The sequence below is a fragment of the Balaenoptera physalus genome (genome assembly GCF_965194825.1).
Source record: "Balaenoptera physalus genome assembly, chromosome: X".
Taxonomy (NCBI): Eukaryota; Metazoa; Chordata; class Mammalia; order Artiodactyla; family Balaenopteridae; genus Balaenoptera; species Balaenoptera physalus.
Window position 1 is genome coordinate 39,460,920 of NC_138903.1, and position 26,827 is coordinate 39,487,746.

The window sequence follows — 26,827 nt, forward strand, 5'->3', positions numbered from 1 at the left end:
CAGTGGTGGATACATGATCCAAGTTTCTGCTCACATGGAGCTTGCCATCTCAAGGGAGGAGATAAGTAAAGAAATAATATTCGCTAACATTTCTGCCTTTATCCTTCATGGATCTTGTGAATAGAATCTCTATTCTAATTCTGGTTTAGTAGATCCTGATTCTCATGTAATAGGGTTCTTGACTGGTTCCTACGGTGAGCAGGTTTTATGAATGTTGTGAATTCAATACAGCTTTATTTCGGAGACTACATCTGATTTGTGAAATTAATATAAATTAATCATATCTTTAACCTAAAAGGTGGCTTTGAAGTGGTGTCAGCTAGATATGTTTAAAATGTTCTCTATGGATTCTTTTCTTTTGGAAGGTGTAAAGGAAGCAGGTGGACTTGAATGCCTCTTGGATCGATTGATTGATTACTTGTATTAGTAAAGAAGATGCACCATCATTACGATCGTTTTATGAGTTAGTTTCATTGAGTTGTGGAGACTGTTAAATATAGCAGTGCCAGGTCTTGGAGAAGAAGAAAGAAATACTTGATTCCTCTTTTTTTTTTTTTTTCTTTCCATGGGTTCCTCCAGATCATAATAATGCAGGTAGGGTGTCAAGAGGGAGAACACTGCCAGAGATGGAGCAAGGCATTTTGCAGGAACTACTTTAAAGGAGATATTGACATTTTCATGCATTCTCACTTTCTCCCTGCTTTTCACATCCTCTCTAAATAAAAATCAAGACTATAAATATAGACCACACATTTGTTTTTAGAGAACGGTGTGATAAAGATTTATTTAAAACAACATAGGCTTTCCTGATAGTAACAGCTTAGCAAGCAATTTTTCCGAGTATTGGTTCTGTTCTTCCCACAGCCATTTACTCCATGTTTCTATGCCAACGACTGAAACCACAGGCTTTTCAGAACGTGTGTGTTCTGGAATACTAAGTAATTTTTTTTGTTGTTGCTAAGAGGTGAACTTTGTTTTAGCCAGTAGGCTGTATTGAAAGCAGAGGATGTATTTTTTATCAGTTTGTCTTAATGCTTGCCAGATATAACTGCGTCTTTGACCTCTTGCTTCTAATCGGGTGTTTCCTTTGGATTGGGGACAATATATTTTTAAGCTGCTTTTAACACCTTTCCATACCAACTCATAGAACTCTTTTCTTTTGTCAAAGAAAATTATACTTTCACTTTCAACCCGTCTCAGTAGGAAGCTCAAGAAGCCAAAGGTGTTAGGCTCTTGTAGGGATGTTGATTGTCATGTCTTTCTTTTAATCACCTAAATTCATCCCTCCTGGCTCTATGCATTGGTGTTGCCTTCCATCTGTAATGTGCCTATACCTGTGTTACCTCATTTGAGCTTCCCAATGATCCTTTGAGGTAATAAGCATTATTTCTCCCATCTTACAAATGAGAAAACTGAGTCTCAGAGAGATTAGGAGCCAACGTGAGGCTTTCCATCTCTTGAGCCCAGGTTCTGTGAGTTACATCACATTGTTCCTTATTCTGTGAGCAGAGTTAACTTGTGAACCTCTTTAATAAACTGCTCCAAGATATGACAAAAATCACCTTACCCCCAACAGGCTTTGGAGTCCTAAGATGCCACTTTGGCTGTAAGGGCTCCTGTGGACTCCAGCGGTTGGAGGGGAGTGGGTGTGCCTAGGAGTCATATGTGGTACTGTTCACCAGAGTGGCCTCTTCTCTTGTATCCTGAGCCATAGATCTGGTCCCCCTCTGGCCTTCAGTGAGCGCTTGACTCCTGAGAAACCCCGAGGCCAGCCCAGTTAGGCCCAGCAGGCTGAAGAAGACAGATTCTATTATTGTGTTAAAATACTAAGGCTAGAGGTCTGGGGCATGGCTTGAAATTGTTGGCTGTATATTCTTTTTCATAAGTGACTTACGTAAACTTAATAATCAAAGTATGATCTAGATAAGAGTATTTTATTTTATGCCATTATACTCTGCCTGGTTTAAAAAAGAAAAAAGAGGATTTAAAGTAATTTGTATAAGTCAGAGTAGAAGATGAAGAAAGACAATTAGGTAAGGACAGCCAAGTGGTAATGGGCCTGTGTTCATGATAAAAAATTCTTTGTTGATCATAGAAATGAAGTAATAAAAAAGGGATTTTTTTCCTCTAAACTATAATTATACCTAGGATTTTAAAAGCAGAGAGACTCAAAATGTTTACATATTTTCACTCTAATCTATCAAGTATTCAGTATAAAGATATATAGACATAGCTTGTAAAAAACAGTTGCTAGTAACTTCCATTCTTTTTTTCCTCTCCATTTTTAAAAGACTTCATTTACTTCCTGTGGATCATAGGAAAGCTTAATGACAGAAATTACTCTTAAAGCCTTGTACTGTTTAGAAAGCTAGGTCAGCATTAGCCATTTTCTCTCAAAGGCTCCTTTCTTTTTCCTATAAACTTTCAGGAGTAAATCTCAGATTTAGTTTCTAGAGAATGAAGTTTCTACTCAGTTGAAGTGACAGCCCTATATATAGCAAAGTCAGGTTAATGATTCGATTTTCCCCTTTCATTTGTTTTTTTTTTTAATTGTGATAAAATAGACATAAAAGTTACCATCTTAACCATACTTAGTGGACAATTCAGCGACATTAAGTACATTCATATTGTTGTGCTACCATCCACAGAATGCTTTTCATCTTCCTTTCATTCATTTTTAATAGGAAGTAATTCACTACAGAAGGCATTTTCTAGCCATTCATTGAGAAGTAGTCTAAAGTCACCCTCCTGCCTTGGACTGGCCTTCACTGGCAGCATAGAAAGGGGATTAGGTCAGACACAAAGCATTTCTCTCACTGAGGCTGTGGAACTTTTCGATCACCTCCTCAAGTGGGGCCCTGGCATTTTGGTTAATGGCTAAAAGAACCTTGTGAATAGAATGAAACATAAAAGCAGCTTCCTCAAGAGAAACTGCTCTAGTCTCTGTGATTACGCAACTCCTAGAGGTTCTGACCTTTCAGGTTAGAATGTAGTTGCCAGTTTGAGGTTCATATCTCCCCCAGCCTCCCCCGTCCTTGCTTTCTACTTCCTCCCTCTGTAGCCCCTACTCCCACCTCAGAGCACACACCCAAATACCCCAACCAAAAGGCTTAATCATAAACTTTTGCAGAGTAGCCTTCTAATAGTTGAAACCTTTAAAAACCCCCTAATGTCCTATGAATCTGTTACCAAACACAAGTTCCAGGGCCCAATGCACGGTGAGGCCAAACAAACTGAAACGTCGGAGTTTGGGGCAGAGAAAGGTTGATGGCAGGGCCAAACAAGGAGAATGGTGGCTTGTGCTCAAAAATCCCGAACTCCCCAATGGTTTTCGGGTAGAAGCTTTTATAGGCAAAATTTAGAGTGAGGGCTGCAGGGTGTGTGACTTTCTCCTGATTGGTGGGTGGTGAGGTAACAGGGCGATGCTCCAGGAATCTCGTGCTCAGCCTGAAACTACCATCCTCCACCTGGGTGGGGACCTTAGTTCCTGCAGAAGCACTCAAAGATGTTGTTATGTATATTCCTTGAGCAGGAACCAGGACCCTGCTTTCATCGCTGCACTATTGTTTCTTTTTTTTTTAACATATATATAATTTATTTATTCATTTATTTTATTTTTGGCTGCGTTGGGTCTTTGTTGCTGCATGCGGGCTTTCTCTAGTTTCAGCATGCGGGGGCTACTCTTCGTTGTGGTGCGCAGTCTTCTCATTGCGGTGGCTTCTCTTGTTGCGGAGCACGGGCTCTAGGTGCACAGGCTTCAGTAGTTGTGGCACACAGGCTCAGTAGTTGTGGCTCGCGGGCTCTAGAGCACAGGCTCAGTATGCACTATTGTTTCTTGACTGCTCCTCCTTTGTTTCTGCATCCCCCTTCCTTCCCTCATTAGCAATTGTTTGAATCTGCCCTTTGGAACTTAGGGAAGGTCTAGGAGGCTGAATGAAGCCTATTCCCTACGAACTAGAAATGGGGCCGTGGAAAGGATTTGTTACAGGGAGGACCCCCACAGGGTCCTGCTCAGTTTCAAATCCCAGATCTTGTCCATTCTGGGCCTCCTGAAGAAGGGAAGTTCTCTTGTCCCACTGACCCTGCCAGAAAGCCTTTCCTGTCATTGCCCTGTCCTGCCACTTAACAAGATCGATGCTACTATATAGCCTTCTGTCTCAGGTGTGGACTCCAAGCTTTTTCACTTGTGTATCAAACTCAATGAACGAATACCTTTTGAAAACCTAGTGGATCTCAGAGTTTTAGTAAGTGACAGTTATTCTTACTTTAGAGATAGGAGAAAGTTGTAAGAGTGCAAGTATTTGGTTCAAGGCCCTACAGAAGTGAGTGAGAAAAGAGAGACAGACAGACGACAGGCAGATGTGAAAGCCTAGTTGATAATTAACCTTAGCAGACACAGAACTTGGAACTGAAAAGAGACAAATAATGGAAATAATGTTGATACTTTATATCTGAACAGCCCAGTATTGTTTTCATAGCACTTCATTTTATTTTTTGCCTTGTGCTTGGGTTTAGTGCAACTAGAAGAAGAAAATTCTAGGTGGAATCACAGAAAATTTGAGTGTTAATTATAGTTAAATGTAATCAACACTTTGATCCCAAAAGCTGTTGAACTGGGTCCTTTTCATTTAAAAGACTTTGCTCATATCAGGTTTTTCACACAAAGAAAATAATTACCGAACTATTAGTCCATTTGCTTTCATTCCCATAGCTCTCATGTAATTTGTCAGACTCAAACGATACACAGTGAACCTCAGGCTGAGATTTAATTTTGTGTGTTTGCCAAAGTACCCAGTGGCCTAGTTTCACAGCCATATCCAACAGATAAATGTCTCTGAAAAAAACATCAGGCTTTAGACACATGGGAGGAAATCACTACTGGCTCGTACTTCCTGACCAGCAGCAGGTGATAAAAGGAAACCCTGAGACACAGACATGGGTGCAGTCACTCGCTAATCTACATAATTATTTGGGCACCCACCCAAGAAGTCCTGAGTATCTGTGACTTTCCCCCAATCTGTAGCGTATTAAAAAATACTTTTCTGATGTCCAAATGTTGGGAAGATTGTGCTAAGAATCTTATGGTCCACCCTCCCTCCCAGTGCAAGCCCTTATCACATCTCTACCATCATGATCGCGTGAGCCATCACTGAGGTAACTCCATCCAGTAGAGGGGCAGGGCTGCATCTGCCCGGTCACTGGGATACACAAAGTGGATGCTCTCAGTTAACAGCCTCTCTGGCAAGAAGTTCTGCTTTGCCCTGGACCCTCTCCACCTGCTCTGATGTACTTTTCCTCTGTACTGCCCTGTTCCAAGGGGCAGAGCCCAGACCTGAGACTCAGCACAAAGCACTTGCAGTTTTAGCTAGATGTACAAGTGATTTTGTTGCAGGAAGGGGGACCCCTTCCAGGGCCAGAGAGTGAGCTCTTGTCTAACACTCGGAAATGAATTGTCCAAGGAGACACACGTGCTGACAAAACAAGACACTTTATTGGGAAGGGGCGCCTGGGAGGAGAGCAGCAGGGTAAGGGAACCCAGGAGAACTGCTCTGCCACGTGGCTCGCAGTCTGGGGTTTTATGGTAATGGGGTTAGTTTTCGGGTTATCTCTGGCCACTCATTCTGACTCAGGGTCCTTCCTGGTGGCGTGTGCATCGCTCAGCCAAGATGGATTCCAGCGAGAAGGATTCTGGGAAGATGGTAGGCCATGCGGACTGGCATTTCCTCTCTCCTTTTGACCTTCCCTGAATTCTTCTAGTTGGTGGTAGCTTGTTAGTTCTGCATTCCTTACCAGGACCTCCTGCTGTAAGATAACTCATGCAAGTGGTTACTATGGTGCCTGGCCAGGGCGGGCGGTTTCGGTCAGTGGTTCCCCTAACAACTTCATTTGATTTCTGCTATTTGACTCAGTATTGTGGGATGATGTACCCTTTTGTGCAGGAGAGGTATGTGTGAGAATTTACTCCCATTTGTAGCATTTGGAAAATATTCTGGTTATTGTAGGTCTTCTTTCTAGCCCATGTTTTCCTGTGTTCTCTCAGGCCCCTACCAGTGCTAGCCAGAATATGAAGAAAGCATGCCTAAGGGAATATTTTCCAAGCAATATTAATCCCAAAAGTGCTTTGCAAAAGAGGAGGTTTGTTGGTCAGATAAATTTTGCAAGTGCTCCATATTCTAACCCTATCTTTGAGAGCCAAGATGTCCATTAGCAAATTAGGAGTCTTATGAGGACCAGCAATTTAAAGAAAAAGCTGTTTAACTATAAACCAGGATTCCCCAGATTTATGACCATGGAACTCATTTTCATATAGCACCCAGAAAGATCAGAGTGAGAAATGCAAACATAGAAAATGGTTTTAGGGATTTAGGTTCCCTAAGAAAGTGAGTCTCCCATCTTTCTCTTCCCTTCACACCTTACACATAGTGCATTCTAGTAAATTTGATGGTAATATTGATTATGGCTATTTTAGAAAAGGTATGCCTGTGAATTGATAAGGAAAAATAAGTGCAAAATTGGCATTCATTCGAAGGTCTTGTCTGAGGCGGGAAAAGAGGGGGTCATTTGTGTAGAAAGAGAGTGGACCCTTTCTGGGGCCTGGGGGAACTAGATGTGATATGAGATGGGCTATAAAAAAGCAAGAATTCCACTCTTCTTCTTATTCCTTCATTTAATAAGCATTTCTTAGAACCTTGGTATTTACAAGGCAGTGTAGGAAATGAGGCGTAGTCCTTCTCAGGTGTGTTGAGACTAGTCCAGAAGGCAAGACATGTACTTAATTCCGTTTAATACATTGTAGAAAACGGCAAAGTGCCATGAGCAATGAACAAAGTGCTCTAGTGCATCAGAGGAAGCTGAAGTGGTTTCCGACGTAGGCAGCAAGGTGAGATCTTTGGGACCATGTCTCCCTCAGATCAATATTCACTCATGCCTACAACCTCCAGGCCTAGAAGCACATCCTAATAGGCTCTCGATGGAGTATCCAGCTCAGTGGCACTGCAGGTCCAATCTTTCTAACATGGAGACTGAGGCACAGAGGTAGGGGCCGGGGGAGCCTGAACCAAAAGCATGGAGACATGAACTCTGCCTCTGCCAGGTACCAGCTGGGTTTAAACAAATTATACACACACACACACACACACACACACACACACACACACACACACACACACACAGGCATACCTCAGAGATATTGCGGGTTCAGTTCTAGACCACTGCAATAAAGTGAATATCACAATAACGTGAGCCACACAAATTTGTTTCCCAGTGCATATAAGAGTTATGTTTACACTATACTGTAGTCTATTAAGTGTGCAAGAACATTATGTATAAAAAAAGTACGTACTTTAATTTAAAAATATTTTTTTGCTAAAAAGTGCTAACCATCATCTGACAACACAGGATTGCCATAAACCTTCAATTTGTAAAAAAAAAAAAACACACAGCATCTGTGAAGTGCAATAAAGTGAAGCATAATAAAACAAAGGTATGCCTACTGTACACCTACATATATATTAAAAACTTAATACATATATAATGTGGACCTCTGAATATCTTCAAAGACATAGTGAACTTGCTAAATTTATCAAAAGCTGTCGAAATGTACCACCCTGTGATGCATCTCACTTATTATGATCACAAGATTTTACCTTGGAGCAGTAAAAAGCAAGAGAAATCAGACATGGAATCCAGGCATAGTAAAATCAAAAATGTAAGGAAGAAGAGTAAAGTAACTAAATGATTTTTTAAGAAAAAGATTTAAGAGGAAATAAATATTAATGAAGAAAATGGACAACCATAACAGAAATCATCATTTCCTTTAGTCTTTTTTTTTTAAGTTTTTAAAAAATATTTATTTATTTATTTGGCTGCGCTGTGTCTTAGTTGCAGCATGTGGGCTCCTTTAGTTGCGGCATGTGGGCTCCGTTGGTTGCAGCACGCAGGCCGTAGTTCTGCATGTCCGTAGGACTGAACCCAGGCCCCCTGCATTGGGAGTGCGGTGTCTTAACCACTGGACCATCAGGGAAGTCCCCATTTCCTTTAGTCTTTTTTGAAGTTTAATAAAGATAAGGATTAAAAAGAAATGGTGTAGGTATTTTTATTTTTACTTTTCTTCATTCAAATAATTTGACAACATGCATAGCTAAATGAATAAGAGGAATTTTATACAAACACTATAATGTGATAAGACCCAAGCTTTAGTGAACATTAGGATTACCTGGGATTTGTTAAAAACAGAGGTTGCCTGGCCACACACCCCTAATTTAGTAGGCCTGACGGCAGGATCCCTATACCCTGCACCCTGAGTTATTCCGAGGCAACTTCTGCTACAAATCCAGGAATCTTGCAAATGGAAAGGGTTGGATTCCAGAAAAGTTAGTGATACTCACTCACATTTATATGTTACTCTACAGCAGCGTTTCTCAACCAGGGCACTATTGACTTTTGGAACTGGATAATTCTTTGTCGTAATGGGGCCGTCCTGTGCATTGTAGGATATCTAGCAGCATCCCCCATCCAGTTGTGACAACCCAAACTTTCTCCAGGCATTGCCAAATATAACCTGGGGAGCAAAATCACTCCTGGTTGAGAACCACTACTCTACCGGGACCAAAGCCCCTTCATTCTCACTAGAGATAGTGATACTGATCTTTCTAGATCAAATCTGGTAACAGTGAAGAGTACCTTTCCCTAAAAACTCTAGGTCCCCTAAGAAAAAGTTCTCAAAAGGGTCTGTCCACCTATCCTCTAATGTCTCAGCTATTCCACTCAAATACTAGACACATCAAACACCAATATCAACTTACGTAGACTTCGGTATAAGACACATTTCCCCCCAGACTCTCTATAGGAGTGTATATCACTCAGAATATCCAAGGGCTCTCAATATAGCACTTTACCAACCTCCAGATATAGCGCCTGAAGACAGTGTTATAGGAGGGAAGGGAATAAATGCCAATAAAGGGTTAATGAGTTGTTACAGCTGTGGGCAACTGAGGCTCGATTCCCCCTAGTTCTCCCTGAGGAACTGTGTGGAATGTGCCAAAGAATTGCCCCATGAAGAACAGAGAAGCTGAGATAATTTATCCATGTCCCTCACTGGCTGGGGTTGCCCTTGTGTCCCATGTTGAATGCTGACCATTGGGCATCTGCTGCAGAGTAAGCTTTAGTAATCAGGTGCAAGATGATCCATCCTTAGGATAATCAGTCAAAGTTCAGTGAGATAAGCAAAACTATTAAAGGATTTATTATAGGGATTTGGCCTTACCTAATTGTGGGAGTCTTTGTAAGGCTCTTGTCTTTGCATCTGATGCTGGAGCTTGAAGGGCAGGCAGTCAGGAAGGGAAGATAGATGTATGATGGAGGAAAGCAAGAACAAGCTGGAACCCACAAGCGTGAGCTGGAGTCCAGATCAGTCTTTGTTGCCTCTGATCTTGACACTGTGGGTGTCTTGCAGAAGACAGGACCCTTCATCATAGAGCTAAATACATATACCAGGCCTAGGAGTTGTAGAAGCTGAAGGAGGATCCCAGAAGGGTGGAGTAGTTGCAGGCCCAGACGCTATCTCATGCCATGAAAATCAGCAATAATGTGTGTGAACTACAAAATGAGTGGCTGCTTCACTTTTACTCTCTAAATTTCCCATAAGAATCTCTCTTGTGACCCTAACCAGAAATATATAGGAAAGAAAACTCTGGGAAATCCAGTTCAGCCTGAACAAGTTGACACAGTACAAAGCCATCACACCATCTCTTTCCACTATCACTTGCTCAGTGGGCCCACATACAAAGTGGCCATGGCATCAAGGACGGAGACAATGTATGGGCTCAACAATATGACCTTCCACTCACCAAGCCAGATTTGACTTTTGGCTATCATTAGTCATCAGGGAAATGCAAGTCCAAACCACAATGAGATACCACTTTGCATCCACCAGGATGACTGGAATCAGAAAGACAGACAATAACAAGTGTCGACAAGGATATGGAGAGATTGGAACCTTCATGCATTGCTGGTGGGAATGTAAAAGGGTGGCAGCTGCTTTGCAAAATAGTTTGGCAGTTCTTCGAAATGGGGTAGGAGAGAATGGAGAGTGACTTTTAACGAGTAAGGGTTCCTTCTTGGGGTGATGAAAATGTTCTAAAATTAGCTGTGGTGATGGTTTCACAACTCTGTGAATATACTAAAAAGCACTGCATTGTACACTTCAAATGGATGGATTATAGAGTATGTGAATGATATCTTAATAAAGCTGTTAAAGAAAAACAGCCGCTCATCCTCACAGTGTAATATTTTCATCTTTTTTCTAACTGCCTAGTTCTCCTGAGTTAATGGCATTTGTGAAAGAGGAAAAATATTTTTTTCAATGCCCTCTCAGTTATCTTTACTTACCCAAGAGCATCCAGAAGAACTCATATTATTTCCATATTAAATGGTTTGTTTGTAATGTCTGTATATACCTAGAGTCCCTTGGGAAAGAAGGCATAACAATGCATTTGAAACCTTTTATTCTTGATGTTATGGCATTATTTATACCTGAGTGTAATGGTTCTCTTCTTCCAGGGATGAGATTGCACAACTCAAGTGCCCGTTGTTTTAGCTGTACAAGTCCTAAGAGAGGGGACTGAGCATAAGATGAAAATCAGGTCATGAACTTAGGAATGTGCTGCTAGCCCTTGAAGTTGTGTGAGAGGTAGAGGGAGCAGAGGCATGAAAAATGCAAACCATGAGACTGTGCAAATATAATAATAATAAATCCAGACGATGGATGAGTTCCCCAGGGAAATGGGTGGGCCAAGGGAGGCTGAGGATCAGACCCCGGGGGAGTCAGTAGATGAGAGAAGAAAGGGTCTTGCAAAGAAGAACAGAGGAACCAGATGGCCACTTGGGAGAACCAATACATTAAGATAGGATATGGGAATTCCCTGGCAGTCCAGTGGTTAGGACTCTGGCACTCTCACTGCGGAGGGCCCAGGTTCAATCCCTGGTCCCTGGGGAACTAAGATCCCACAAGCCTCGTGACATGGCCAAAAAAAAAAGAAGAAAAGATAGGATAGATGTTTCCGTGTCGATTATGATGGCTTTTTCTGGGTAAAGTAGCACTATGTATAATGTTTGAAAAGAGTTTGTCTACCTGCATATGGAAAGAGGAAGAAGATGATTTTTTTAACTACTGATAAAACACGATCTTATTTAATGGGTCTCTTTTTAGATGATTTCTTTATTTAAAGCATTGTTATTAACTATAGAAAATAAACCACCAAAAGATTTCTCTTACAGGCCTGTCACAAAACAGTGGGACTAGAATGGTGCCAAGGAATTCATATGGGTTGGGCAGACATGTTCCTAAATCAATGCAGAACATATCTGTTTATTTTCAAGATGATTAAAGAAAAATATTTGGCAGCTTTCCTCCCTGGCCTATGATATTCTTTAATACCACTCATTTCCTTTTTTTTTTTAAATAAATTTATTTATTTATTTATTTATTTTTGGCTGCGTTGGGTCTTCGTTGCTGTGCATAGGCTTTCTCTAGTTGCGGCGAGCGGGGGCTACTCTTCGTTGCGGTGCTCGGGCTTCTCATTGCGGTGGCTTCTCTTGTTGCGGAGCACGGGCTCTAGGCGCACGGGCTTCAGTAGTTGTGGCTCACGGGCTCAGTAGTTGTGGCTCGCGGGCTCTAGAGCGCAGGCTCAGTAGTTGTGGCTCGTGGGCTTCGTTGCTCCGCGGCATGTGGCATCTTCCCGGACTAGGGCTCGACCCCATGTTCCCTGCATTGGCAGGTGGATTCTTAACCACTGCGCCACCAGGGAAGTCCCAACACTCATTTCCTTTTGTTTAACTAAGCTATAAAAGTACAGAGAGCTGAAATTCTCCAACATGCCAATCGGTAAATGCTACTTGCTGGCTTATCTTATAGGACCAACAATAAAGAATGATGTGGAAGCCACAAATTGTCCTCTTTATTTTTGAGCTTTATATAAATGGACTCATACTACATGTATTCTTTGACTTGCTTCTTTCACCAACATTTTTTTTTTTTGCCACGCTGCATGGCTTGTGGGATCTTAGTCCCCAGCCAGGGATTGAACCTGGGGCCCCGGCAGTGACAGCGCCGAGTCCTAACCACTGGACTGCCAGGGAATTCCCGCACCAACATATTTTAAAGATATCAATACATCCATGTTGATTGGTGTTGTTCACAGTTTATTCATTTTCAGTGCTCCACAATGGACATTCGTGTGTGTCTTAGTCCGTTTATATAAAGCTCAAAAATAGGCAAAACAAAACAGTGTATCATCTACGTATGTATACAGGGCAGATGGAAGAAAAGAAAAGGAGTGGTAAACATAAAATTCACTACCGTGGCTCTGTCTTGGGCAGAGGGAGCTGGACGTGATGGGGAGAAGCACATGGTGTACTTCTAAACTGGTGATATCACGCTTCTCAAATTGGATGGTGTGCACATGGTTGTTCATTTCTATTATTCCTCTTTAAGCTATCTATTTTTATTATATATGGCATATTTCTTAATAAAATGTTAATAACATAAAATAGCTTGCTCACTACCATCAGTGTGTTAAGAACGCCTTCCCCCGCCCTAATTGGGCGAGCATCCAAGAAATAAAAAAAATTAAATTAAAAAAAAAACTGTCCTCTCCTGGCAATAGTCTCCCTTTATTATGAACACTGGTAGATTGAAGGTGTGGTTTCTCAAAGGAACTTAAGTATTTGGGGCACAATTCCAGGGACACTGTATTCTACTCGACATCAACTTCTGCTGTGTCAGAGACATTTTAGAGATTAAAGGCCACTTAGTAAGGGTAGGAAGGTTTCATAGTATAGGCACAAAATGGAACTTGACTTTTACCCAAGATTTTTTTTAATTTTAATTTTTCAAGAGCAGTAGCCATGTAGAAGTATTCCAGGAGATCCTGCCTCACACTCTTAGGTCTTAAAGGCATTTCTTGCTGAGAAGTGGTTTAGGATTGCGAAACAGCTGACACTTTTGTGGGGAAACTATAGAATCACATTTAAGATACTGAGAAGGTCTGTTCGCAAGCAGTTCTCACCCAACCAAGAGCCGTCTCCAGGCCCTCCCATTGCCCTACTTTAGAGATTTACACATGCAAAAAGTAGTCTTGAGTTGTTTAGTTTAGACGCAGGCCATGGAGGAAATAAGCCTTCCAGGGTCTTGTGAGAAAGGAAGAGGTACGTGCCTGTTCCCACATACATGCATTTCTTTAGCAAATTAGATTTTTCTGTGGAATAAGAGTAGAGAAGCCAGGGCTTCCCTGGTGGCACGGTGGTTAAGAATCCGCCTGCCAATGCAGGGGACACGGGCTTGAGCCCTGGTCCGGGAAGATCCCACATGCCGCGGAGCAACTAAGCCCGTGCTCCACAACTACTGAGCCTGCGCTCTAGAGCCTGCGAGCCACAACTACTGAGCCCATGCGCCTAGAGCCCGTGCTCTGCAACAAGAGAAGCCACCGCAGTGAGAAGCCCGTGCACCTCAATGAAGAGTAGCCCCCGCTCGCCACAACTAGAGAAAGCCCGCACGCAGCAACAAAGACCCAAAGTAGCCCCCCCCCAAAAAAAGAGAAAAGCCAAAAACTGCTAAGAGTGAAACACTCATGAAATCCTTCTATCAACTTGGTGCCTCTGTCAACAGGATAAAAATTAATGTCATGGTGGGCCTTTATGATCTTCTTTTAAAATATTCCATGGCTCCCATTTCTAAAAATGATTGCCAGGCTAGACCCTTCTCTTTCCCTGAACTCTTCACCTCTCCTGCCACCTCCCTTTGTTTATCAAAGCTCAGATCATGGGGTCTTTAGGACCTTGTGTGAAATCATATTCTGGTTGGTATCATCCTGTGAAGAAGTTCATTGGGAATGTGGGACACATTTTGTTGAATTTTATTTATAGTACTTAATGTCCCCAGATGATTAAGCATATTGAAGGTTTTTTTTTTTTGAAGGTTTTTTTAAAACAATTTTTTTCAAAGCGAAGATCAGTTTGGTATGAGACTATTACTTGAACATAAGGAACATATAGATTTTTCCCGATTTCAATTAAGGGAAGAATTATAACAAGAACCAACTGTTCTGAAAGCTGCCCGTGATCTATTACTTAACCCAGTCTCTCTCCTCTCCATAGTTATTTTTGTGTCTGCCTGTTTCTCTCAGAACATGCTTCTGCATTTTCCAAAGTTGACCCTGTTACCCCAGAGCTTCTTAGTTTCCTTGTTTATTCCTTAGAAACATAAAAGATGTGTGGAAGATTTATAAGTTTCACATTTCAAAGTTCTCTTTCTTTTAAACAGGAAGTTTAAGATGTCTCTAGGACATCTCAACATTCCATCAACCATATAGGAAGCTGGAAATCTCAAGGTTTATAAACAAGGGTTTTGGGAGCAGGAAATTTCTGTCCCACTGTTTTCTAGCTAACATCCCTGGGCTTTAGTTTCCTCATTTATAAAATGGGAATATTAATAGTTCTTGCCTCCAGAGAGTTGGGGTGAGCATTACATGAGATAACGCACATGAAGAGCTTAGGCCAGTACCAGGCATGGAAAAAGATCTCAATAAATGTTAGTAATAATGGCGGTGATGGTGGTAGTGATGATGATAAAGGATTTGGAGTCTTAAAAAGTTATATTGGAGCACTGCAGCATAGCATTTTCAGATAAGAAATCAGGTCACATAATCTGCCAAGGTTATTTGAATTTGCTACTGTGGAAGGGAAAATTACTTCTTTGTCACTTAATATCTGCCATATATTCTTACTCAGTTGGAGTGTGTGTGTATGAGTGTGCACACATGAATGCAAATGCTCTGATGTCTCATGTCTCTGCCTTGATGGTCAGGAGTTTTGCTTTAGCCCTTTGTAAAAAATCCAGCTCTTAATATTGTTCAGTGCACACAGTAGGCTTTCTACAAATATTGAATATGTTTCTATTTGATACAATCAAAATCTTGTGCAAAATTGTATTAATAGACAATGTTTTCACCTTATGAAGGTTTACAAGATGTTTTAAAGAAAAAGGAATTAAATTAGGAAATAAAGGGAATTCCCTAGCGGTCCAGTGGTTAGGACTCTGTGCTTCCATTGCAGAGGGCACAGGTTCAATCCCTGGTCGGAGAGCTAAGATCCTGCAAGCTGTGCGGTGCGACCAAAAAAAAAAAAAAAAAGGAAATAAAGTCTCAGAAACTATCTAGACATGCTCTGTTTTCCTAAGGATTCGCCCTCCCCTCACAGTAGCACAGTGCCTGTCACACAACTGAAATGAAGTAAATGGCGGCTAATAATTAGCTGTCTTTGTGTTGGAGGTTTTGGTACCAAGCAATAGAAACCAACTCAGGCTCACAAGAGAGGATTTACTGAAAGGATATCAGAGGGCCCACAAAATCAATGGGAGGCTAAAGGGCCACACTTAAGAATGGGCAGAGACCAAGGAAACTCTAGCAATTTAGGGGCAGGAACCACAACCATGGTCTTTATAGCAGGAAGCATCTGCTCAGCATGCTGCCATGGGGAAGGAGAACCCAGAGTCAACTTTCTTCTGTCCTTGGGTGACCCATTGCAGGGTCAGAGTCCTCTGAGAGTGTGTGATTGGCCAAACTCATACCACAGACTCACAGCCTGGCCGAGGCGGGAGAAAGAATCTAACCCATTGCCTTCTGTAATGGGAAATGGTACCCAGGACTGTCCTTTCTACACATCTATTCACAGAGGAGAAGATGCAGTTTCCCAAGAAGAAACCAAAGCGCTTACTAGTAAAGGGGAACAGATGCTGGACAACCCCAAATGGCAAATGCCCATTATTCCACATTTCTAATATTTTGATTCTTGACTTTGGGCATGGTCCATAGTCTAGTCAGTCTTTATTTAGCCTGTGTGAACCTTAAGACATAGTTTGAGATATTCCACTTCGTTATTCCAGTCCTGTATGTGGTCCAAAGACAGTCCTCCATGTGATCATCCTGCTCTCATCTGAGTGGGAACATCCTTTCAAAGAGATTAGATAGGAACTCAGGAGCTGAGGATATTGTGGCATCAATATGAGCTACCTTTATTTATTTGTTTGTTTGTTTGTTTATTCTATGTAAGTAGAAACAAGTTCAAGGCTATTATTTCCTGTAAATTAAAAACGGGTAATATAACACCAGGGAAATCTTGCTAATCTATTTGAAATTTGGGGCCTGTATAGGTCAAATATATTTACTGTCCATCAAAGGTGATGTTTCTGACACAGTAGAGGATCCTGTTTCCTTGAAAATGGCTCTTAGGCTGGTTGGTTTGGGATTTTTTGAATGTCATCCTAATTTAAGGTATTATCCTTTGCTTTTAAATGTTACAGGGGAGAACTTATCCATTTCGGGGTGCCTTCCCTCCAGTGTGGAATCCCATTGCCTATCTGGATTACAACAATCTGTGGCGGACAATGGATAACATGGGAAAGGAGGTAAAGTGTGTGTGCAGCTTGCACATGACTTGTTACTGAAATATCAATAGCAAATGTTTAGTATCCATCCTTCCACAGTGCAGGGAACATTGCTCTGGACGTTGATGCATATCATTTCCAGTGTACCCAACAACTCTGCCAAGCTGGTAGTATTTCTACTTTACAAATGAAGAAAATCAGTGCCAAGGGGTTACATAATTTCCCCAAGACCACACAACAAGGGACAGGATTCGAACCCACATGTCTCTGATACTAATGTGTGTGCCTGTGTTTTCAACCTATGCCACTGAGAATTTATGTGACATATTTTTGCCAGGAGTCCTACTTATAGTGATCTTATCCATATGTCATGCCACTTGAGATAGTAAAGGAGAGAAAGATTCGTTTCCCCAAAGTTTTAAAATGGGTGTTAGCTTTCAATAATAATTATGATGTTGACCATCATAATTACATATTAATTTATACATGTATTTATGTATTATTATTATTATTTTGGCAATAGCATTAAGGCATAGAATCCAAAGAGCTATCCATCCCAAACCCACCACTATCTATACATAGAATTCTATGCCAATCACACAGTCCAACATAGACAGAGAAACCAGTTTTCAGAGGTTCTCCTGAGGGCCTCTTGGCAGGGCAGTGGGCAGTAACCATCAGACCTAAATGTGGGCCCTTCTTTCTCTGCAGATTCCAGCTGATGCACCGTGGGAGGCACCACATGCAGAGGAATGGGATAAGATGACCATGAAAGATCTCATCGAAAAAATCTGCTGGACAAAGTAACCTTGACTATTTAAAACATTTTCTTTTATCTTCCCTTCAGATCGTTCCTATCCTATCTTGAACTGCAGTGTTTTTCTTCATAAGTTATAGGAAAAAAGTTAAGAGGAAACTTAATGACCTTTCCATCAGTAGCAACTTTGGGGGCCCTTTAGACAGTCAGAGCAGGATTGAACATAAAATGAATCTAAAACGTAAGAAGAAAAGTAGGTGAAGGAAGCTGAACTTTTTTTTAATGAAACAGTTGTGTGCTTTGCAATAAAAGAAGTAATTGTGTTTTCAGATAATATAGAGGTCAGCTACAGAAGCAATTTGGAAAGATATTAAAGTAATTTCATATAAATATAGAAGAACTGGAGGGAAGCTAGTCTATATTAATGAAAAATATAAACTATATGTTTTCCCTGAGAATCTGTGTTATTAGCTGAGTTACTTACAGATCATTCAGCCAGCATTTTGGGGCTGCTATGTGAAGGCACAGTATGAAGCACTGAGGAATGGTGGTGAACTTGTTAGGCATGGCCCCTAACCTCACGGAGTTGATATATTTTTATCAGGAGAGACTGTCATTATACACATATTACATAATTCTAGGAGAGACTGAAACTGGGAACCTGACCTGTCTGATGGCAAAGGACAGATTCCTTGTTGAAGCAATCTTTAAACAGAAACCAAGGAGTTAGTACATCAACTAAGAATGAGCCACAGAGGATGGGAAGGGACAGGGAAGGATGGATGGTGTCGGGGCAAGGAATCTTCCAGGAATGCGCCCTAATGGATGTGGAAAACAGGAAAGGTAGATGGTGTGAGAGGATGGTATCTTCCATGAATGAGCCATAATAGATGGGGGGGAGACAGGAAGGGTGGATGCTGTGGGAATTAAGAATCTTCATGGAAGGTGCCATAGTGGATGGGGGAAGACAGGAAGGGTGTTTAGTGTGGGGAAGTGTTCTCTTGCAGGATGAGTAACAGTGGATGGGGGAGTTAGGAAGAGTGGATGGTGTGTGGAGGTGGTATATTCCAGGAATGATCTAGTAGATGAGGGAAACAAGAAAATGGATGTTGTGAGGGGATGGTATCTTTCAGGAATGAGCCACGGTGGATGGAAGGAGACAGGAAAGATGGGTGGTGTGTGCAGATGGTATCTTCCAAGAATGAGCCAGTTGATGGGAAAGAAAGGAAGAGTGGATGGTGTGAGGTGATGGTATCTTCAGGAATGAGCAACAGTGGATGGGGAGATAGGAGGGTGGACGGGTCGGATTGTATCTTCCAGGAATGAGCTATAGTGCATGAGGGGAGACAGAAAGGATGTATAGTGCAGTAGGATGATATCTTCCAGGAGTGAGCCATTAACCATGGAGGGGGACAGGAAGGGTGGATAGTGTGTGGGGTTGGTACATTCAGGAATAAACCATATTGTATGCAGGGGACAGGAACAGTGGATGGTGTGGCAGAATGGTTTCTTCTGAGAGTGAGCCACTGTTGACAGGGGAAACAGGAAAGATGGATGGTGTGGGAAGATGGTATGTGCCAGGAATGAGCCATAGTGCGTGGGTAGAGACAGGAGGATAGATGGTGTGGTGGGATGGTGTCTTCCAGGATAAGCCACAGTAGATGGGGGGAGGGTGTGTGGTGTGGGGATAGTATCTTTGGGGAATGCACCAGTTGGTGGAGGATATAAGAGATATATTATGTGAGATGATGGTATCTTTCAGGAATGAGTCACAGAGGATGGGGGGAGAGAGGAAAGAGGGATGGTATGTGTAGATGGTAACTTCCAAGAATAAGTCGGTTGATGGAGGAGACAGGAAGAGTGGATGCTGTGGGGAGATGATATCTTCCACGAATAAAGTCAGCTGATGGGTGAGACAGGAAGAGTATGGTGTGAGGAGATGGTATCATCAAGGAATGAGCAACAGTGGATGGTGGAGAAAGTAAGGATGGATGATGTGAATGATGATATCTTTCTGGAATAAGCCACAGTGGATGGGCATAGATGGAGAAAGGTGGATGATGTGACAGGATGGTATCTTCCAGAAATAAGCCATAGTACATAAGGGAGACAGTAAGGATGGTTTGTTTGGTGGGATGGTGTCACCAGGAATGAACCACAGTGCATGGGGGAAAGGGAAAGGATGGACAGTGTGGTGTTATGGTATCTTCCAGGAATGAGCCAGTTGATGGGAGAGAAAGGAGGAGTGGGTGGTGTGAGAGGATGGTGTCTTCCAGGAATAAGCCACAGTGCATGGAGGGAGACATGAAAGATGGATGGTTTGGTGGAATGATGTCTTCCAGGAATAAGCCACAGTGCATGGAGGGAGACATGAAAGATGGATGGTTTGGTGGAATGATATCTTCCAGGAAAGAGCCATAGTGCAAGGGGAGAGACAGGAAGGATGGATCCTGTGGGGGATGTTATTGATACCAAGTCCAAGCTCTCTTTGCTCGCCACACGACAGGCCAGTGAATCGGAGACGAGATGTTGAGGCAAGGAATATGACTTTATTCAGAAAGCCGGCAGACCGAGAAGATGACAGACTAGTGTCTCTGAAAAACCATCTTCTCGGAGTCTGGATGCCAGTTTCTTTTATAGAATCCGAGAGGGAGAGGCGGTGAGGAAGTAAAGTAAAAGGGCCATCAGTCTTGCAAAACATCTCCTGGAATGACCAGCCTCTGTGAGGGGATGCGTTAGTTTCTTCTTTCTTGCAGCCATTCACAGGTGGGCGGGGTCAGATTGTCTCCCTGTGAGCTGAACAGCAGAGGGGCAGGGTTCCCTGAGGCAGGCCATTATGTATGATTAGAATAACAAAAGCAACGAAAAGCAAAGGTTAAAGTCAAAGAAACAGGTCCAACGGTGGAGTCGGATTTAGCTCTTCCCTGTTACATTATGTTCCAGGATTAACCCATAGTTGATGGTGGGGACAGGATGAGTGTATGGTATCTATCAAGAATGAGCCACTGTGGATGTGGGAGACAGAAAAGATGGATGGTGTGGGAGGATGGTTGTTCTAGGAGTGAGACATAGAGGATGGGGGTTGGGGAGGAAGGATGCATGGTGTGGAGGAATGGTATATTCCAGGAATGAGCCACAGAGCATAGGGGGAGATGGTAAGGATGGATGAGATAGGGGGATTTATGTTCCTGGAATGAGATGCAATTAATGGGGGCAGACAGCAAGGGTAGATGGTGTGGGAAGATGTTGTCTTCCAGTAATGAGTCAGTTTTGGGGAGAGACTAGAAGTTTCCATGGTATCTTCTAGCAATGAAGGAGAGTGAGTTTGGGGGGGGGGCAGGGGCCAACAGGAAAGCTAGATGGTTTGAGGGGAGGGTATCTTTCAGGAATGAGCTACAGTGACTGTAGGGGGAAACAGGAAGGGTGGATGAGGTGGGGGCAAGGTATCTTCTAGAACTGAGACAAGTGTTGGGGGAGATAGGAATGATGCGTGGTGTGAGAGACTCCGTCTTCCAAGAATGAGCCACAGTGGATTGTGGTTATATGGGAAAATATATGGTGTGGGAAGATGGTATCTTCCAGGAATGAACCACAGTGGATAGGGGAAGACAGTAAGGGGGTAGATGGTGTGAGGGGATGGTATATGCCAGGATTAAACCATAGTGGATGGTGGGTTACAGGAAGGATGGATGGTGTGGGAAGATGGTATCTACCAGGAATGTCCGACTGTGGATGTGGGAAACAGAAAAGATGGATGGTGTGGGAGGATGGTATGTTCCAGGAGTCAGCCATAGTTGATGGGGGGGGGGCAAAAAGGTGGATGGTGTGAGAACATGGTATCGTCCAGGTATGAGCCATTGTGAATGGGAACGACAGGAAAAGTGAATGCTGTAAGTGGATGGTGTCATCCAGGAATGAGTGACAATGACTGAGGTGGGGGGAGAGGAAGGGTGGATGATGTGGGAGCATGATATCTTCCAGGAATGAGACAAGTGATGGGGGAAGACAGGAATGATGGATGGTGTGAGATGCCATCTTCCAGGAATGAGTCACAGTAGATGGCAGTAGACAGGAAAAAGTGCATGGTGTGGGAGGATGGTATCTTTCAGGAATGAACCACAGTGAGCGGGGGAGATAGGATGTGTGTGGTTGGATGGGAATTTCCAGGAATGAGCCATAGTGGATTGGGGGGGAGGGATACAGGAAGGGTGCACGGTATAGGGGAATGGTATGTTCCAGGAACTGTAGATGGGGAAGACAGGAAAGATGGATGATGTTTGGATGGTATGTGCCTGGAATGAGCCATAGCATGTGGGGGGGAGACTGGAAGAGTGATGGTGTGAGGAGATGGTGTGGTCCAGGAATGAACCATAATAAAATGGGGGGAAACAGAAGGGTTGATTATATGTTGAGATGATATCTTTCAAGAATGAGCCAGTTGATGGGAGAGACAGGAATAGCGGATGGAGTGAGGATATGGTATCTCCCAGGAATGAACCACAGTGCATGAGGGGAGACAAGAATGATGAATGGTGTGTGTTTGGGGGGGAAGGGTGGCATCTTCCAGGAATGCACCAGTTATGTGGGGGGAGGTTGTCTACAGGAAGATTAGATGGTATGGTTGTGTGAGGAGATGGTATCTTCCAGGAATGAGCCACAATGATGGGGGATATAGCAGGAGTAATATAGTGAGGGAACTGGTATCTTCCAAGATAAGATACAGTGGTTAGGAGGAGACAGGAAGCCATTGGAGTGATGGCATCTTCCAGGAAGGAACCACAGTGCCTGTTGGGGGAATGCTACAGGAAGAGTGGATGGTGTGAAAGGGTGGTATCATGAGGCATGAACCACAGTGATGGTAAGGGGAGACAGGTAGGGTGAATGTTCTGGGTGCAAGGTATCAGGAAGGGATGAGCCATACTGGATGGGCTGTACACACGATAGATGAGTGATGTGGGGGATGGTATCTTTCAGGAAAGAGCCACTGTGGATGGGGGTGGGGGACAGGTTGGTGCATGCTGGGTGTGAAGAATGGTATCTTCCAGGAATGAATCACAGTGTATGGGGGATACAGGAAAGACGGATGATGTAGGAAGATGGTATCTTCCAGGAATGACCTGCAATTAATGGTGGGGGACTGTCAGGAAGGATAGATGGTGAGGGGGATGCTTTCCTCCAATGATGTATCAGTTATTGAGAGAGACAGGAAGAGTGAATGGTATCTTAAAGGAATGAGCCAATTGATGGGGGATACAGGACTGAAGGATGGATGGTGTTGGGGGATGATATATCTTCCACAAATGAGCACAGTGGATGAGTGGAGATCAGACATGTGGGTATGGGGAGGATATATGTTCCAGAAATGAGTCACAATGAATTGGATAAAACAGGACCAATAGATGGTGTGGGGTGTTGGTATCTCACAGGAGTGAGCCACAGTGATGGGGGAAGACAGGAAAGATGGATGATGTAGTGAATGGTATCTTTCAGGAATAAGCCATAGTGGATGGAGGAGACAGGAGATATGGTTAGTGAGGGGGATGATGTTCCAGTAGCGAGCCTTAGTAGATGGGGAAAAATAATGAAGGGGAGGGATGGTTTCTTTCAGGAATGAATCATAGTGGATGGGATGGATGGAAGGATAAATGGTTGAGGCATGGTATTTTCCAGTTATTAGCCATAAATAATGGTGGGAAATGTGAAGGTTGGATAGTGTGGGAAATGCTCCCCCCCCCCCCAGTATAGGGAACAGGGAACAGCTTATGAAGGCCCTGAGATGGGGAGATTGACATGTTTTAGCAACGAGTGGACAGTATACCTGGACCATAAAGATGCCATGAGGAAATGATGGAATGAGAGTTTGGAGAAGTTGTTGACAGGCTGATGTGCAAGATATATTGGCCATATTCAAGACTTTTGCCTTTTGCTGTGAATGTCATTGAAGGATTTTAAGCAGAGTGGGGTTTTTTGTTTGTTTGTTTTTTTAAGTTTTGGACTGTTAAAAGACTTAATTGGCTGTAATGTAGAGAAGGATCATGAGGGGCTGTAGTCATATGACTAGGTAGGGACAGTGGTAGCCTGGACCAGGGTGGGGGCAGGGGGGGTGTTAAGGAGAGAAAGTTTGTTCAAATAAATGCAAACAATATCCTTAATGAACTCTGACAAGCATATTAACCCTTTAGATTGCATTGGGATTAGCATGTTTGGACTAACCCATAATTTCCTAAAAGTAAGGGAAAAGTTTATTTTCCCCAAGGGTTAAAATCTGCATTCCTTCAGAAATTGAGTCCATGAGGTTTTTTTTTTTCAAAAGCAATAGAACTGTTTTCTAGCCATGCTAAATTGTGTTTTAAAAAGATAATGTCCTGTGAAGCATGTACCTATTTACTCCTGACTTCCGCTCTTGTTCTGTGACCAGGACTGCTAGGCAGTTTGCATCTCTCTTTGTGAATATCAATGTGACCTCTGAACCCCACGAGGTGTCTGCCCTGTGGTTCTTGTGGTATGTGAAGCAGTGTGGAGGCACCACTCGGATATTCTCCATTACCAATGGGGGCCAGGTATGGAGTGTCCATTCTCACACTAAACTTCATTTGTGATTTTGCCCTCATCGAGTGCAGTAGCTTAATACTTGCTTCTATATTTTGAAACATGAGTGAATTTGAAACATGGATTTTTGAAACGATCTCCAAAAAACTTTTCTGAAAACAAAATTTCTCATTTCCTTTTCTCGTTCCTGAAAATAAGTTCACAACTAAAGAATGTTTCATTTTGAATTAATTAGGTTTGAGGAATTCAGTTTCTTCCTTTTGGAAGTAGGTAAAATTAGACTATTTATGTAGGAGGAGCTAAATTACTAAAATCAACTAATTAACAAAAATTTCTAGTACTTGTAAAATTGTACTTAAAGTCATCTCTGTTCCAGACATGAGGCTTTTTTGTCCCATTCTGTGTCTCGGAGTTATTATTTTATGTTAAATGTTATAGAATGGAAGTGATTTATTGGTCACTCTTTCAATAGTAGATTCTACATTTTGGCTTCTAAATTTTTGCTGCCCACTAGCATTTGCCCAGCTTCCATACTACTTCCATTACTGATGAATGAACTCATTTGACTCATTGGCTGGACACACAGCAAACCAGTGGTGAAACCAGAATCTTAATTCCCTGATTTTCCAGATTCTGAGATTCTTTGTTTCAAGGCTATCCTTTATCGGAAGAAAACGGATATCTCTTTTCTAGGAATGTTATGCCTCGATGGGATAAGGTTTAATTAGGATCAGTTTACTTCTAACTTATGTTCTGTTTCATAGTGTGAGGTGTAGAGTCCTTGTCAACTGAGTGAAATGTTCCTCTCCTTGGGAGATCTCCAGAAGTCCCCAAGTTGTTCTTGTGGTCCCAAGAGTTATTGCCCATTTGACCCTTAGCTTTAGCAAACTTAAGGCAGTTGCATTTTTTAAGTGTCTTTACACAGAAATCCCACATTACTCTTTTTAACCTATATCTTACTTTCTGAGATATCGTGACTCGTATTTTATATTTATATCCTTCATTCAGAGGAGCCAAGATACTTCTAGGCAAACTCCACATGACCTTTTGGAGGGCACAGTTCACATGATGAATCTCAGACCATTATCCCAGTATCTTTACAAAGAACTTAGACTTATCCTTTAATAGTTTAGTTCAAGAAATACTAGACGTGAAGGAGTGGGTAGTGAACACAAATGGAAATAGTTCATGGTCTTTCCACTATACTAACATTCAAAGTAACTCTTGGAAAACAGAAGTCAAATTATAAATTAAATGGTCCCAGTTTTGTGAGGAAGGACGGATCATGAATTTAGGGCTAAACTGCTGTGGGAATATTTTTATAAAGAACTGTGGTTGTGTCATTAGAACAACAACCAGTTATTCAAGTGTAAGAATCATTCTGTGGCTGCTGACACAGGCTTTCTGGAAGAAGGTGATTGTCAAATGTTGGGCTGTTCTTCAGTCTACCTACATGTATTTCTGACCATTCAAAGAATCTTCTACAGCAGGCTAAAAACATTCCCCCTGCTTCTTACAAAATGCACTGTATTAAGGACTGACCTTAGATTAAGCTGGAAGCATGACCGTGGTGAGTGTAGCAGATGGCAGTAGGGCAGAGCACCTGTGGTCTTACAGAGCTGCTCAGGGGAACTATTTCACAGTGTCTGGAGGAATAGGCAGATGCTTAGCCTTCACCCTTCGGCCCCGGCAGTGAAACTTCCAGGCATTTTGGCAAAAAGTTCTCAAGAGCTGAGGTTTGGATTCTTAGAACATCATTTGCTGATGACCAGGTGATCCTTGTGAGCACCAGAGCCTGTTCTGCCTAGACAACCCCGGGCTGGGACTTTAAGAAACCGAGGGGAGTTAGAAACCGCATCCCCATCTCAGTGAAACTAGAAAAAAATAATTAATTAAAAAAAAAGAAACCTGGGACTTCCCTGGTGGCGCAGTGGTTGAGAATCCGCCTGCCAACGCAGGGGACACGGGTTCGAGCCCTGGTCCGGGAAGATCCCACATGCCGCGGAGCAACTAAGCCCATGCGCCACAACTACTGAGCCTGCGCTCTAGAGCCCACGAGCCACAACTACTGAGCCTGCATGCCGCAATTACTGAAGCCCGTGCGCCTAGAGCCCGTGCTCTGCAACAAGAGAAGCCACCGCAATGAGAAGCCCGTGCCCAATGAAGAGTAGCCCCCGCTCGCCACAACTAGAGAAAAACCCGCTCGCAGCAACAAAGACCCAACGCAGCCAAAAGTAAATAAATAAAATAAATTTAAAAAAAAAAGAAACCTTCTGAAAGTTTAGATTCCCATATAGACTATGAAGCCAAGGCCCCCCTACCCATCGGCTGCTGGGTCACATGTGGGCCTTTTTGGTTCCAAAATCACTCAACTTCATGTCTGCTGTATTGTTTGTGTCTTCTAATGAGCCTAATGCCAGGGCCTTGCCTATTGAAGGAGATCAATCAAGGGTTGTTGTCTTGAGTTGAACAGTTTTTAGCAAAGAGAAGGTCATTATCGTTTGTGTTTATACTTGGAACATAAAGAATAAAGACAAAAGCTTCACACATAATCTCACCCCGTCTACTGTTAACATTTTAATGTATTTCCTCATTAAGATTATACCATATAAGTGGTTTATATAGTTTACTTTTTCACTATTAAATTATTAAAAATATCAAAAAAAGAAAGAAAGAAAGAAACCGCATCCCCTGGGAGAAGCACAGCACCCTCCCCGTCCCAGGGTTCCCTCCATGCACTGCACTCCTGGGCCCTTGAAGCCCACGGACTTGCTGTTATTTGCATTCGGTCAAGGTGCCAGTGGTATAGGGGAACCTTCCTTCTGATTCTGTGATTTTATTTTAAATTTTTATTGGGGTATAGTTGACTTGCAATGTTGTGTTAGTTTCCGGTGTACAGCAAAGTGAATCAGTTATACATATGCATATGTCCACTCTTTTTTAGGTTCTTTTCCCACATAGTCCATTGCAGAGTATTGAGTAGAGGTCCCTGTGCTATACAGTAGGTCCTTATTAGTTATCTATTTTATATATAGTAGTGTGTATGTGTCAATCCCAATCTCCCAATTTACCCCTCCCCC

General features: G+C 42.6%; 1 protein-coding gene across 1 annotated transcript in view; it reads left to right on the plus strand.

The window, feature by feature from the left end:
* Nucleotides 1–26,827, plus strand: part of MAOA (monoamine oxidase A) — a 72,146-nt gene that overhangs the window by 30,954 nt on the left and 14,365 nt on the right. The window contains exons 4-6 of the mRNA XM_082446460.1: nucleotides 16,358–16,462; nucleotides 17,153–17,244; nucleotides 23,617–23,758. Of these exons, the coding sequence (XP_082302586.1) occupies nucleotides 16,358–16,462; nucleotides 17,153–17,244; nucleotides 23,617–23,758 (339 nt within the window). The remainder of the gene's footprint in view (nucleotides 1–16,357; nucleotides 16,463–17,152; nucleotides 17,245–23,616; nucleotides 23,759–26,827) is intronic.